General features: G+C 47.2%; 2 protein-coding genes across 9 annotated transcripts in view; one reads left to right on the plus strand and one right to left on the minus strand.

The window, feature by feature from the left end:
* Positions 1-883: 883 nt before the first annotated feature.
* gldn (gliomedin) lies at positions 884-6,527 on the plus strand. Of its 2 annotated transcripts, XM_060072118.1 has the most exons (11): positions 884-1,814; positions 2,003-2,054; positions 2,246-2,263; positions 2,404-2,502; positions 3,226-3,288; positions 3,325-3,435; positions 3,564-3,689; positions 3,788-3,859; positions 3,967-4,092; positions 4,411-4,561; positions 4,678-6,527. In XM_060072118.1, exons 1-11 carry the CDS (start codon positions 1,275-1,277, stop codon positions 5,144-5,146), a joined length of 1,827 nt encoding a protein of 608 aa, XP_059928101.1. In that variant the 5' UTR covers positions 884-1,274; the 3' UTR covers positions 5,147-6,527. The 2 variants fall into 2 exon arrangements, with proteins under 2 accessions (XP_059928101.1, XP_059928100.1); XM_060072117.1 differs by having other exon boundaries at positions 3,226-3,435.
* Positions 6,528-7,470: 943 nt separating this feature from the next.
* dmxl2 (Dmx-like 2) overlaps positions 7,471-14,316 on the minus strand; it is a 42,265-nt gene continuing 35,419 nt past the window's right edge. For 4 of the 7 annotated variants that reach the window (XM_060072111.1, XM_060072110.1, XM_060072108.1 and 1 more), the window contains 12 exons: positions 13,439-13,556; positions 12,583-12,648; positions 11,809-11,895; positions 11,524-11,645; positions 11,084-11,222; positions 10,114-10,174; positions 9,714-9,841; positions 9,269-9,346; positions 9,090-9,181; positions 8,939-8,991; positions 8,260-8,477; positions 7,471-8,081 (listed from right to left, as the gene is read on the minus strand). In XM_060072111.1, the coding sequence (XP_059928094.1) occupies positions 7,872-8,081; positions 8,260-8,477; positions 8,939-8,991; positions 9,090-9,181; positions 9,269-9,346; positions 9,714-9,841; positions 10,114-10,174; positions 11,084-11,222; positions 11,524-11,645; positions 11,809-11,895; positions 12,583-12,648; positions 13,439-13,556 (1,372 nt within the window). In that variant the 3' untranslated portion in view covers positions 7,471-7,871. The remainder of the gene's footprint in view (positions 8,082-8,259; positions 8,478-8,938; positions 8,992-9,089; positions 9,182-9,268; positions 9,347-9,713; positions 9,842-10,113; positions 10,175-11,083; positions 11,223-11,523; positions 11,646-11,808; positions 11,896-12,582; positions 12,649-13,438; positions 13,557-14,316) is intronic. The other 3 variants (XM_060072116.1, XM_060072114.1, XM_060072112.1) reach the window with 1 other exon arrangement.

Here is a 14,316-nt window from a genome sequence, read left to right on the forward strand (position 1 = left end):
AGGAAGTGTGTGGGGGTATGTGTGTGTGTGTGTGTGTGTGTGTGTGTGTGTGTGTGTGTGTGTGTGTGTGTGTGTGTGTGTGTGTGTGTGTGTGTGTGTGTGTGTGTGTGTGTGTGTGTGTGTGTGTGGGTGTGTTGTATGTGTGTATCTGTATTTTTGAAGTGTGTGTTAATGTATGTGTCTGTGTGTGTGTGTGTGTGTGTGTGTGTGAGTATGTGTGTCAAAGTGTGTGTGTGTTTGTTTGTGTGTGTGTGTGTGTGCGTATGCACGTGTATGTGTGTGCCTGTAGTCTATTGCCTGGGGGCTGGTGAGGGCAGGACACAGGGCTTGATGGCGATGGAGGAGAGAGTGGTGCAGACAGGATAAGATGAACCCTGAAGAAGACACTAACGCGTACTGAGGACGCCCGCTTATGTAATGACTTGACTTTTGTTTGGCAGTTGTGATAAAATAGTTTTCCAATTATAACAAAAAATAGATTCAAAGTATTGTGCATATTCCCATATTCAATAAATATATTATGACTTGCATATTATCGCAATCCAGTGATAATCTTTGTGTTTGGTAAAAATCAAAGTCAAAATTCATCATATAAGTCATGAACATTAGGATAGCCTATACTATTGATGATATTAGAATTACATTCATCAACATCATTTATTGAGGATATCTTCTTGCATCTATGAGAAGAAACGTTTCAAAACATTGTAACATGAACAATATACATAAAAACCTTTGCGTTCTTATGCGTGAGCGATGTCTGCGTGCGTGTGGGTCTGTTTGTGTGTCCCTGTGTGCGTGTGATGTCAGCTTGCCCACGGCGTGGCACTAAAATGGGCTGTGCTGAATTTAAATCAGGTGACTGAACAGACCGGGGTTTCATTCTGAGACAAGCCCAGAGTATTGTGTAATGCCCACTCCCACAGCACTGACCCCCGTGCACACACATACATGATCCCAGACACACACAACCCTCTTCTCCAGCTGCATAACAACATGTACCCGGACCCTCTCCTGCCTCCACAAACGCCGCTGCGGTCGCTCCAGTTTGATTCACATCTGAATTCACATTGGGACTGAGGCGCAGCAACACCTGATTCAAGCTGAATATTTTTTTTCCAACTGTATCAAAATAAGATCGGCTTGAGATTCATTTTATTATCCAGTGAGAGAGTTCTACCAGAAGATACCGGGCCGGGATCCCGGCCTCGCTGCTCCGTTGGACCGTCAGTTCTGTCTGGGAGCTGAGCACGAGGCTGTCCAGCCACCGGTGAATGCAGAAGACGGACGTCACCATGTGGATCCCCACCCCCAGCATGACCGTCCCGCAGCGCGTGCTGCTGTACGCCGCGGCGGGCCTGGCGCTGGTCAACACCCTGGGCCTCCTGGTGCTGTTGGTGCAGCTGAACCAGCAAGGGGTCCGCCTGGATCGGACGGAGAGCCGGCTGGCGCTGGTGGAGCAGAGCTCCGTGGTGGAGTTCCTCCAGGAGGTGCCCAGGAGAGGTGCGTCGCTGCAGGGGGCAGCGACGCGGGGCGAGCAAGCCCAGTACTCCAGGAACAAGAGGAGTCAGGAGGGGGAGAAGGACGAGACGCTGGAGACGACGGAACCCACCCAGGACGACACACTGGACCTGGGCCATCAACAGCACCACCACCGCAGTCAGGAGGAGCTGCTGGTCCAGGAAGCAGGGGAGGACTTTGGGAGGAAGGTGATGAGCGAGGGCAAGGGCAAGCACAAGCAGCGTCACCATGGACACCACAAGGTGGAGGTTCAGGACGACATGATGATGATGATGACCTACTCCATGGTCCCGGTGAGAAAGCCCTTTACCCCTCTCTGTGTTCATGAAGTCATGCCACCTTTGAATGTGTCCCTCTGTCCTCTGAGTCTATACGATTACATCATTATACCGGTGTTGGATTCAGCGATCAATAGTAACGTAAATGTGTGTTCAAAATGACATGGTGGCATTAATTGTATTTTATTTGCCCCCCCATCTAGATCAAACTGCTCATTGATATTTGCAACAGCACTAAGGGAGTATGCATAGCAGGTATGTCTTTAACCTAATAATTATTGAATGAATATTGCTGCATTTCTGTTGTTGTTGCTGTTGTTGTTGTGGTGGTTGTTGTTGATGTTATGATGATCACCATTGTTCATTAAGTTATTAACAGCTGCTGTTTTTTCTTATTCCTTCTTGAATTCTTATCCAATGACGTCACATTTATTTTTCAATTGCAGGACCGCCAGGGCCTCCAGGTACGCAACACACACATTGACCTAAACCCATTCAATTAAAGTGTCTAAATGTACCCAACCCCCCGTGTCCTCGGTGTACTCGATGACCCACATGCCTGGCTCCCTGCCCTGGGTGACGCTCTCTTTGTGTGGGTGTGCAGGGCCGCCCGGTCGGGACGGGCTGCCGGGCCACAATGGGACTGATGGCATCCCGGGCCTGAATGGAGTGCCCGGGGCCGACGGGAAACGTGGCAAAAGAGGTACAGTGGGAGTCGAGGTCTGCGTCTGTTGTTATCAGAGCCCGCAGGCGCCCACAGGATGCCAGAGAGATGGGTTTGGTGCAAAGGAAATGGTCCAGTGGTGGAGTGTAACCTAAGGGGTTAAATATGGCACACCAACACGTATACACATGCACACACGCAGCGCATTGTATGCGCACACGAATGCAGTCACACACGTGAACTTGTAATTACACACACACGCACACACACACACACGCACACACACACACACACACACACACACACACACACACACACACACACACACACACACACACACACACACACACACACACACACACACACACACACACACACACAAACACACACAAAACCATGACCATTTCCTCCAAAAGGTTGTCATTGTTCCAGACACATGAGTCAGAATGATGAGAAGTCTAAGAATCCAAAGGTTTTCCACTGTGGGTGCCTCCCTGCTCATGAAACATGAGTGAGCTGGAAGCTGGGGATTCTAGGCTAATGTTATTCATGGCTGTGGTTTTTGGGCCGTCGCTGAATGGGACCGGAAGAGGCTTTCTCCGCCGCATTCTCCCACTTGACTGCTGCCCAGAATGAACCTGAAAGACGGGCAGCATGAATCACCATGCAGGCATTCAATCGGGACATTCACTTAGTGCTCTCAACGGCCTCAAGTCTATTGCATTTACTGTATTTCACACCGATTCTGTTCTCACACGACAGGTGACCCAGGTGAAGCAGGCCAACCAGGGGATGCAGGCCCGCCGGGTGATGCAGGCCCGCCGGGTGATGCAGGCCCGCCGGGTGATGCAGGCCCGCCAGGTGATGCAGGCCCGCCAGGTGAAGCCGGGGCACCGGGTGAAGGAGGAGAGCCGGGACTGCAGGGCTCCCCTGGAGAGAAGGCCGCAGCCTCCAATGAAGTCATGCTCGAAGGCAAGTAGGAAGAAGGAAGATAAGACACTTCTTGGAAACCACGATGGTCTCTGATAATGGAATAGCAATGTTAGAGGTAGTCAAAGTGTAACTGAGAACTAAGTCTGGTCTTCTTTCATCTCCACTAGGTCCCCAAGGGCCCCCCGGTCCTCCGGGGGCCCCGGGACCCATGGGGCCCCCAGGTCCTGCCGGCCCCCAGGGGCCCCCCAGAACCAAGAGTCAGCGACCCCATCAGCACGCTTCACAGACCATGGGTGAGAACCCTGTGGTGAACCCTGAGATGTTGTTTTTTGGATTTTTAATGATCCCGGTCACTCACCGGTCCCCCGATCACATCCATGTCTGCTTTCAGATCCACTGCATGCCGTGCCCAACGACGAGAACGCGCACAGAAAATTGAGTGAGACGCCAGCTCCAAAGAAGGGTATACCTCCTAGCTGTTGCATGTGAATGTTGGCTATGGGGAGGCGCTGCGAGCCGAAGGGCCCTGACTGATATCAGCGACTGACTGTGTTGGCTCTCTCTCCTCAGAGTGCCTGATCAAATCACTGATCAACCCCAGGAACGTGATCAAGATGACGAAAACGTTCGGCACGTGGATGAAAGACACGGCCCGGCCCAACGACGAGCGCATTTGGGTGGCCGAACACTTCTCAGGTATGGTGGACTTCACTGGACCGATGAGCGAGATGATGTCATAATCATGTCGTGTTTAAGACACTTTATGTGTTGATAACATGACATAAATCGAATTCCTTGTGTGTGGAGAAGGGAAGAATGATGACAGATCCATAGCTTGATCCATAACTTATTTTCATTCAAATGAATTACGACAATTCATTAACGTATATTATGACAATATATTATCCATGAGTTTATTTTATTTCTGTACCTGTGACAAAACCGATCATTCTGCACTGGAGACTGGATGTTTCCACTGCAATGAATTCCAATCCATGTGTGTCGTCTCACAAGGCCGCGTGGTAATGGAGTATAAAACCAGCGGATCCTTCCAGAACCACAGCAGTGAGGTGATTGATTTGAAGAAGTTCTACCAGGGCTGCGGCCACATGGTCCACAACGGATCCTTGTATTTTCACATCGCCGGGACCTCAAACATCGGCAGGTAAGTCATTCCCTTCATCCGACGATGACGACAATCAAGGATGCTCTACGCGCTCATTTCTGCGAGCCTCTGAACGGAGAACCTGCAGAACGTAAACGTTTACATTATCTCCACAGATTCGACCTGTTGACCAAGAAGCCAACAGGTCACCTGTCCATTAACAACGCCATGCACCACGGCCTCTCCTACCTGCTGGCCAACTCCAAGACCTACTTCAAAGTGGCGGTGGACGAGAACGGCATGTGGCTGATCTTCGCGTCGAGCGCGGACGAGAGCATCATGGTGGCTCAGCTGGACCAGAAGACCTTCTCCGTCACCTCCTACATCAACACCACCTACCCGCGCACCAAGGCCGGCAACGCCTTCATCACCTGCGGCGTCCTCTACGTCACCGACACCAAGGACACCAGGGTCAGCTTCGCCTTCGACCTGCTGAAGGGGAAGCCGGTCAACGTGACCTTTGACCTGAGGTCTCCCGGGGGCGTGCTGGCCATGCTCTCCTACAGCCCCAAAGAACGCCTCCTGTACGCGTGGGACCACAGCCACGTGCGGCTCTACGTGGTTCACTTCCTGTCTGACGACTGAGTATGTCTATGTAGAATGTATGTATTTATATCGTATATACACCGCGCACAAACAGGTACTCGAACAATCATGATCATGTGTTCTTTACATGGGACGTAAGCATGTTTTTAAAAGCTTTGGCTGACTACTGCCATATCTTTTTATTGTGGTCCTATTTTGTAGGCGTCATCCGTAAGTCTTAAGTATACGAGAGCTCAAATATATGTTTTTACTAAGGTTTGCCATACAAATAAGTTGTATAATATGGTTCGATTTTAATATTATTTGATTGGGAATCCAAGCATTCATTCCGTATTTATTTATTGTGGTTCATTGTTAAACTGAACATTTGTGCTGTATTTATTCCCTGCTCTTGCGTTGGATAAGAAACCATGAACCACATAATATTGTGAAAGCGGTTTGTTGTCATTTATGAGAATTTCTTACTTCCTGGTTTCAATGTAGTTTCTTGTGAACGATTTTTCCCTCATCTATAAATTGCATGTGAATCAAATAGAATAGAACGTAATTCCAGAACCTTCCAATACTTTGGTTCAGACAAAATGTCCCCAGCCTTGCAGTGATGACCACAAGTAGTGACAGCAAACCAAAAGACCAAAGCAGCATAAAAATCAACCCGATGAAATCAAAATAATTTATTAACCTTACAAAGGCAGCAGTCTGACAACGGCGGTTCTCCCACAAGCCTCCAGACTCAAGTGCTCTGGGGTCTCCCTACGTTGTTGGCCTCATACTTGCATTAGGTGTAGCCTACACACATCCACACATACAGACACACACACACACATGCATACATCATACAAAACCACACGCAACAGCACACACTATTTGGACCACTATTGAAACACATAGATGCATACAGTACACATGGTGGGCGATGCTGGGAGAGAAACACAAATCCTTTTAATAAATACCACACATACACTTAACAAAAGGTACATCTATTCCAGCTGGTATGTTCAAAATAAAGAAAACATTTTTATGTTTGTACAAGCTGTTGTGGTACTTCATATATATATATTTATTTATATTTATATACTTTATATTAAAACTATTTCAAACTTCTCACTACTCTGCCAAATAAAGCCAGACATTCATTTGTATATAACAGTAGTTTCTTCTTTGTTAGCCTATCCGTTTGAAATAAAGGTTTGTTTTTTATAGTGTCTCAAGAGTTGAGTGCAAATATTTATTTGTGATGAGTGGAAGAGTTTAAAACAACTAGTGAGAAAACACACACTTACGTACAGTATACCATGTTGCACTATCTCCCTGTTCGATGCAGTAACACTCCTTACATTCCTAACATAAAAGGCAATAAGTTAACATAAATAGTTGTTTTTTTTACAAGGGAATCGCCAAACAACCAAACAAACGAACACAAACATAAATTACTAAATTAAAAACAAACAAGAAATTATATTTAAGAAAAACAACATCTTGTGCAAAACCAGAAAGTGAACCTTTTGTGTTTCTGCTCACAGGGGGGCAGGACTTTGGGGAAGGGGCGGGAGTTAGAGTTGTATTGGGGGGGGTTCGACCAGACAAATGAGACACTTAAACCACAGTCACAGAAGTTCAAACACGTCGTCACCCTAACAGGGACGAGGGCAGGCAGGCAGGCAGGCTGGGAAAGTGAGGAAGGAGAGGGGGGGGGGCGGGCGTGTACAGATGGCGGACACTGGAACGTGGGGTGAGTGGGTGTGGGTTTGATTGGGGGGTAGGGGGCACACACACACAGAGGAAACAAGAGACCCCCAGAAAAATGCGGCTGGAGCCTTCCAGACCAGGGCAGGTCTGAGACGGTGTGAGCGGGCAGCCAGTGGAAACACACAGGGCACGACCAGAGCAAACACAGAGTCCCCCCCCCTCCCTTCCACCTGGACATGGAGGAGGGGGGCAGTGAGGTTAAAAAGCATTGAAACTAAACTTTGGGTTCCAACAACTTGATTCACAACTCTAATAAACCACTTGACTTCATCACAAACCACAGTGCTGGGTAAAAGTAGATGCGAAGAGAAATGTCAGCATGTGGGCACAAAATGACGACAGTTACACACCTTTTTTTGAAAGTTTTTGCTTGAGCACTTTTACAGAGCACTACCAAGAGACCTGTGATTGCACCGCGGAACGACAACAGGACATGCATAGCTTCCCCACGGACGCACTCTACGACTAGAGATTCTGGAATTAAATGACTGTAAATCTAGCGTGTTAAAAAATCAAGTATGGCCGACCGTTTGCGTGTCGCTTCTCTGCGCTCTTGGTTGTTCGGGAGAAAAACAAAATTGATACACATATTTAAACGCTGAAGCGTTCTTCCCTTTTAAGGACGTGACGCCATGATCGTCTTTTTTTTTTTTTGTCAACAGCAAACCTGCGGAACAGCGCGCGGGAAAAACAGAAAAAAATCACCTAAAGCGGAGCCCTCTCTAGAGCTCCTTATTCCTTTCCTGACAACACACACACACACACACACACACACACACACACACACACACACACACACACACACACGCACACGCACACGCACGCACGCACGCACCAGTAACATCCATTCGAATCACTGTTACACAAGCCGTCGTGATTACTCCCTCTCTACCACTCTGTCTCCCTCTCTCTCTCTCTCTCTGTGCGAGGCCTGCAGCAAGGTGTGTGTGGGGCGGCGGCGGTGTGAGTGGGGAGCAGCTAGTGGGGGGTGGGGGAGGAGGGGGGGGCTGCAGAGCTACAGGCCGTCGTAGATGCTGCCGGGGAGGTTGTAGCGGTCGGGCAGCACGCGCATCTTCAGCGTGCCGTCGGCGCCGCAGGTGAAGATGCGGTTGCTCGGCCGCGTCTCCACCTGCATGACCCCGGCGCCGATGTTGCGGAAGATGGACTGCTTGGCGTGCTCGGTGCTGAAGGAGTGCATGAGCCCGTGGCCCGCCATCTTCCAAACCTGGGGGAGACACATGGGGAGAGAGATGGGGAGGAGGGGGGAGGGTTAGATCAAGAAGGCCTGGGACGAAGGACTAAGTCTGTCGCTAGCCGGCATGGCGCTATCGGTCCCCAACCCAAACACACGATACCCCTGGAATACATTGAGAGTTTATCCCCCTCCCCCCCCCCCCCCTCACCTTCATGTTGCCCTCGGCGGAGCCGGTGACGAAAAAGTCCTCGGAGGCGTCCAGGGCCAGGGCCTTGATGGCCGAGTCGTGCGCCTGGAAGGTGTGCAGCAGCTGCCGCTGGCGGATGTCGAACACGCACACAAAGCCCTTGCGACCGCCCGTGATCAGCAGCTGGTGCTTGGACGCGTACTGCAGCACCGTGGCGCCGTTCTCGTGGCACGGGAAGGCTGGCCGACGGGACGATGGATAAAGAAATGGACTTCAATCAAATACGTCTTTATATTGGGATGTGTGTTGAAGTTGTGTTGATGTGTATTAATTCTACCGATACGTGTTCATATTGAGGTATGTAATATAGGATGATATGTTTGCATTGTAACACGTCTTCGTGTTTTGATCCAAGTTCACATCGTGCTATATATTAAATCAATCAATAAAAATCCCCCCAAAAAAGAGGGATAGGCACACAGGCACACACGTCACAGCAGGTGGAGTCGCTAGGAAAGTTCTGTCTCCCAGCCCAAAGGGGCTAGGTTCGAGTCCCTCACGCCTTCTCTGCAGCGTACCTGCGGGCATGACACCCTGCCCCTACCTCCTGCTCAACAACAGGAGGTGGGACTTGGGTATAAGTGTCCGCTGAACGACTGCACGCTGCACAAACACGGAGGGGCGACGAGGCTTCCCTTACCGTGGACCATGGAGTTGCTGGGAGAAACCAGAGTGTCCCACAGGCACACGTTCCTGTGGGGACCAAGACACGCGTTAAATACATTAGCGTTAATGCCCGGATTTGGTTTGGCTACATGCTTTAGGTGTGGACGGCGGGCGTGGTTGCTGACTTGTTGTCGTTGGACTGGCCGGCCGTGGCGATGAGGCTTGAGGAGGTGATGAAGGCAAAGTCACCGCAGGCCTTCGTGTGGCACTGCCAACTCTGGGGTAGGGAGAGGAAAAACAAAAGGATTCGATGGGAGAACATCTTACACGGGGCTGATCTGTATCACGAGATGTGTGCACTCACCAGGTAGGGCTTGGGGTTGGAGGAAGTCTGGTTGACTTGCCAGAGACTGAGGTAGCCCTCTCCGTCTGCGACGCCACACTGCAGGAGACACACCGCAAGGATCGCTGTTTACAACTTGGTAGACGAAAACACAGGCTGTGGATGTGGCAAGGAGGTCTGTGTGTGTACTCATATTTGTGTGCATGCGTGCGTACGTACGTACGTACGTACGTACGCATGCACACAAATATGAGTGCACACAGACGTGGCCACCTATATATATATATATAAACTGAACATGCCAAGTGATAATTCCGCATGAGACTAAAATGAACCGAATCACCCCAATGTATTCAATCATGTGGATGATATGAACAGTGCAGGGGGTTGAACATCCTTAGACCTCCACAGTGTAAACTAAACTCAGAGCATGACATAATGTGTGAAGAGCCCCAGGGGGCCTCACCTTGTTGCCCTGGGAGTTGAAGTAGAGGCGGGTGACCCTGGCGTTGCCCGCCTGCCTGAAGCAAATGAGCTGCTGGGGTCTGTTCCACTCAAACATCCTCACGCTGCCGTCCTGAGCGCCCGTCATGTCTGCACACACACACACACACACACACACACACACACACACACACACACACACACACACACACACACACACACACACACACACACACACACACACACACACACACACACACACACACACACACGATAATATTTGTTGTTGATTTCATTTGCAAAACAAAACTTTGAAACAAAGCTACAAATCAATGAATAAAAGTGAACACGTAAATAAAATGCATGACAATAACAGTCAATCAGATCATTCTAACATTACTAATGACGTACGAGTCACTTACAATACTGATAAATGGGGTGTGATGTCATTCGTTTCACGTTGTTCAAGTTCCTCTTCATGATCTGTGAAAGGAAACAGCCGGACCGTTAGGAAGACTGGATAGTCTGGCCTTGATGTTAACCTCCGCAGTACTCGAGCTTGTTCTGCATGCACGTGTAGATCAGAACATTTGACCCCTGCATTTATTTGATTTGCAGATTTTGTGCCGACTGTTATTCCATTTCTGTGGGTATTGTTCACTCGTTTTAATAATTACACCCATCGAGTGTCAAACATCGACAACCAAAACTATATATATATATATATATATATATATATATATATATATATACACATATATATATATATATATACATAAACACACAACACACTGCGTCCCTGGCTGAGCATGACGCAGATCTGTACCTTGGAGGAGTGGGGACACTCTAAACACACGAGCAGGGACGGTATCAGACTCAGCACGCAGGCTGTTTAGTCCCCACAGATCAGTTGGGCCAGACTCACTGATAACCAGTGATACAGACCATAATACAACACACACACACACACACACACACACACACACACACACACACACACACACACACACACACACACACACACACACACACACACACACAGACACACACACACACACACACACACACACACACACACACACAGAGAGAAGAAGAAAGGGAGAGAAAAATGCCTACACCTTAAAAGCTGTGTGTTCAGCGTTTTGTTTTTAGGAATTATAATTCACTCTTAGAGTAGATCAGGAAGGAAGTAGAAGGGATCAAACCATCTAGAATGCCTCACATATCAAACAGTGAACCAACATAAGACAGGGGCCAGAAGGATTAACAAAGAGACGGCCAGTACAGTGAACTCAGAAAGCGTCCCCCTGCTGGCAACAACCTGTCACTACGCACACACAACACCGTTGGTGGCTACTCTGTGCCGGACGGTGTATGCGTTTATTCTCTTACCACGCTGGCCCCCATGCTGGTCTGCCCGCTGCCCAGCCAGGGCATGGAGGCGGACACGGCAATCTGTTGGGGGGCAAAGGGGGAGCTGCTGGCCTGGGCGATGTTGGTGTGAGACGAGCGGTAGTCCACATCGTCGGAGCTGTGTTGTAGTGAGACAAACCAGTTCTGTTTACAGTGTAAATGGAGCATGGATGTCATGGATTTCACTTTTTAGCTGCAAAGAATTGTATACATTTCTGTAAGGTTATGATAATAATTGAAGAAAGAGATGAGTGGAAGTATGCACTTCAGTGTGGTTATTTTTTTAAGCTAAAATGTAAATTTAGGCAGAGTTGTGTTGTCATAGCCGCCAATACCAATATTATTGGTTATTAGTTCTAAGAGAGGCCTTAAAATGACAGCATATCCCAAGCATGACCCTTGAGCCCCGTGGGCCTGACCTGCGGGACTCTTTGTCAAAGTCCTCTCCTATCCAGGTGAATGGCTGGGCAGCCACCAGCGTGGACACATCCACCTCCTGGACGTCATGCGTGGACGCCAGCACGATCTCGTTGGAGTTGGCCTGTCAAAGGACAATACCAAGGTGTGGTTGATCCAATGTCATCGATCATCACAGCCTTTGATTTAAGCTGCCTGCTTCCGCTAACGAGTACAAAACAACGTGAAAATCTGCTAGGACCTTCAGTCTTTGTGGATCTGGAAGTGCCAGGGTACTGAACCCGTACCTTGTTGATGGCAAAGGCCATGATGATATCGGACTCCTTGTGGATGATTTTAGCTTTGCCCCCTGGGTAGCCCAGATCAGCCTCCACCTGGTTACAAAAAAGGTATCAAAACAAAGAGAAACAGGATGGTTACTTTGATGGATTCAATTCAGATGGATGTAACTGGTCTGCCGCACACAGTGATCATGCAGGTTAGTGGGCTGGTGTGGAACAGCGTGTCCAGGAAGTGTCCTGGCCCGAAGGGGAGATTAAAGTGCTTCCCCCAACAGAATCATCCCCCAAAATGGACAGTGGAGAAAAAGGAGGGAAAACGGAGACAGAGGGCCAAATGTGAGTCGGTTAGAACGGAAACACAGAAATCGAGGAGGAGAGGCCATATTTATACAGGTCAGCTGAGGTTACGGAGACTTTCCCGGGCAGAAAGTGAAGGCAAGGGAACCCTCAAAGCATCTAGGTAGAGAGTAGATCTCTGCCAGAAAAGACAGAGGGAGGGGTGGAGATAGCGCCAACGTTAGGCCATGCTGGAAAGTCATCATCCAATGCTAGGGGTTAGAGGAAAAGCTAAACCTGACCCTGGAACAGAAGAACTTCTTCCATTGCCTTAAATTACCTGGTTTTATTCACGCGTGTGCCTGTGTGATAGTGATACCCAACCCTTCCACTCACCAAAATAAGACGGACCAGAAGACAAGACGATTGGGTGTATATGACAGACAGATTGATTGGCTGATTGACAAGAGAGAGGCCCGGAGCTTGAGAGGGGAGCGATACTACCTTATGAGGACTGCTAGCTCCTGCAAGGCACTTTTTGCTTAGATGGTCCAAGTGGTTTTCTACACACTGCACAACATAACACACACACACACACACACCAAAAGCAAAATGGACGCCGCAACATAAAACGCACAAACACACACACAAAGCACAGCATAGCAGAACAAACATGCACAAACACACAGTTACACAAACAAACTGACAAATGAGTATAAAGTATATAGTATCTATACTGTATAGTGTATAGTATTTCCACAGCCTTTGAATAAAAAAAACGAGTTCACAAGTCATGAAGAAGGAATCAATGCATAGATTACGACATTATAGAAGGTGAGCATACAGACTGCACCAATGTCTTAGATACCGAAAACATCTCTGATTGTACACATTTCACTAAACTGTGGAGGATTTGTTGATGTCTGAGGAAGTGATAGCAGTAGCCATAACAATACCAGATATACATGCCTTATCTTAAAATAAATATCGATCGAGAGAAAGTTATCAAGATAAAATCAAAAATGTTGGCTGCATAGATCCCTCATAACAAAACCATAAAAAAATAAAAATAAATGAATAAAGAATACTAAACTTGATTGTTTTTGACTTCACAATTGAAATGTCTCAATCTTTTAAAATGATATTATGAGTTAACCAGATACTCTTCTCTGCACACCGAAGCAACAGACCTCAACGTGGGAAGTGAGTTACGCACATCAATTCAGGCATCCAAAAAATGAAAATCAAAAAAATAAATCTAACTTTTCGTTGGATTTATTTTTTTGATTTTCAACCAATTATAAAGAAGTATTAGAGTCTTAACAGAAAATGAATAGAGAGATGTGGAAATGGCTCTGACCTCACACTGCCTCCTCTTCTTGGTGAAGATATAACGAATCAAAGTCTCCTGGAGGACTTCCTGTTTCACCAGGAAGTGCCAGAGGCGCCGGACCGGGAAGGACGAAGTATTCTTAGTTCTGAAAAGAAAAAATTCAATGATTAAAAAAATCTTATTTAAATATACTAACTAATTTAAGATCGGCTAGGCATATTATTTCAGAAGTCTTTTTGGTTATATCTGTTGAAATTCTCCTGACATCAGGACCGCAATCAATAAATAAAATGCTCAGACTATAAAATTAAATGAATCTTGTATCTGTGGCTGTCACCAGCCTGTAATAAGCCTGTCCAATTATTTAATTTGGCCCGAATGAAACGTTAAGATTGCCTTATTGCCTATCTACCTAGCTATTGCCCAAACTTGTGACTGCTATGAAATTACAGATTATGTAGGTTCCAGAGGGAGAATCAATTTATTTAGTGAAAAGGTTCAGATCAGGATGATCACTGAAACTGAAAGAGTTAACAATAATAATTATTTCACCTTGCAACTCATGATCTTAATGCCCACCTACCACTAAATATATTTTGAAAATGCATTATGCACAGTAGAGAGCAATTATTTCTGCCTTTCAAATAATTGAACATCAATTTTTGCTGTTGATAATTTAGCAACTGAAGAGAAATTGAATGGATTCACTGGATCAGATTATGAGGATTTACAATGATGAAAAGTTGAAGCATTGACTTACACTCTACAGACAGCTATGACCACACACTTATTTAGAGCTAGAGGTTATACAAATGGCCCTTATATTTTGTGGAACTATTATTGAATGGTTTTGGGATTGCATAACTATATAATATACTGAACCATAATATACATGGCATATATTT

This window comes from Gadus macrocephalus, chromosome 14 (genome assembly GCF_031168955.1).
Source record: "Gadus macrocephalus chromosome 14, ASM3116895v1".
Classification (NCBI taxonomy): domain Eukaryota; kingdom Metazoa; phylum Chordata; class Actinopteri; order Gadiformes; family Gadidae; genus Gadus; species Gadus macrocephalus.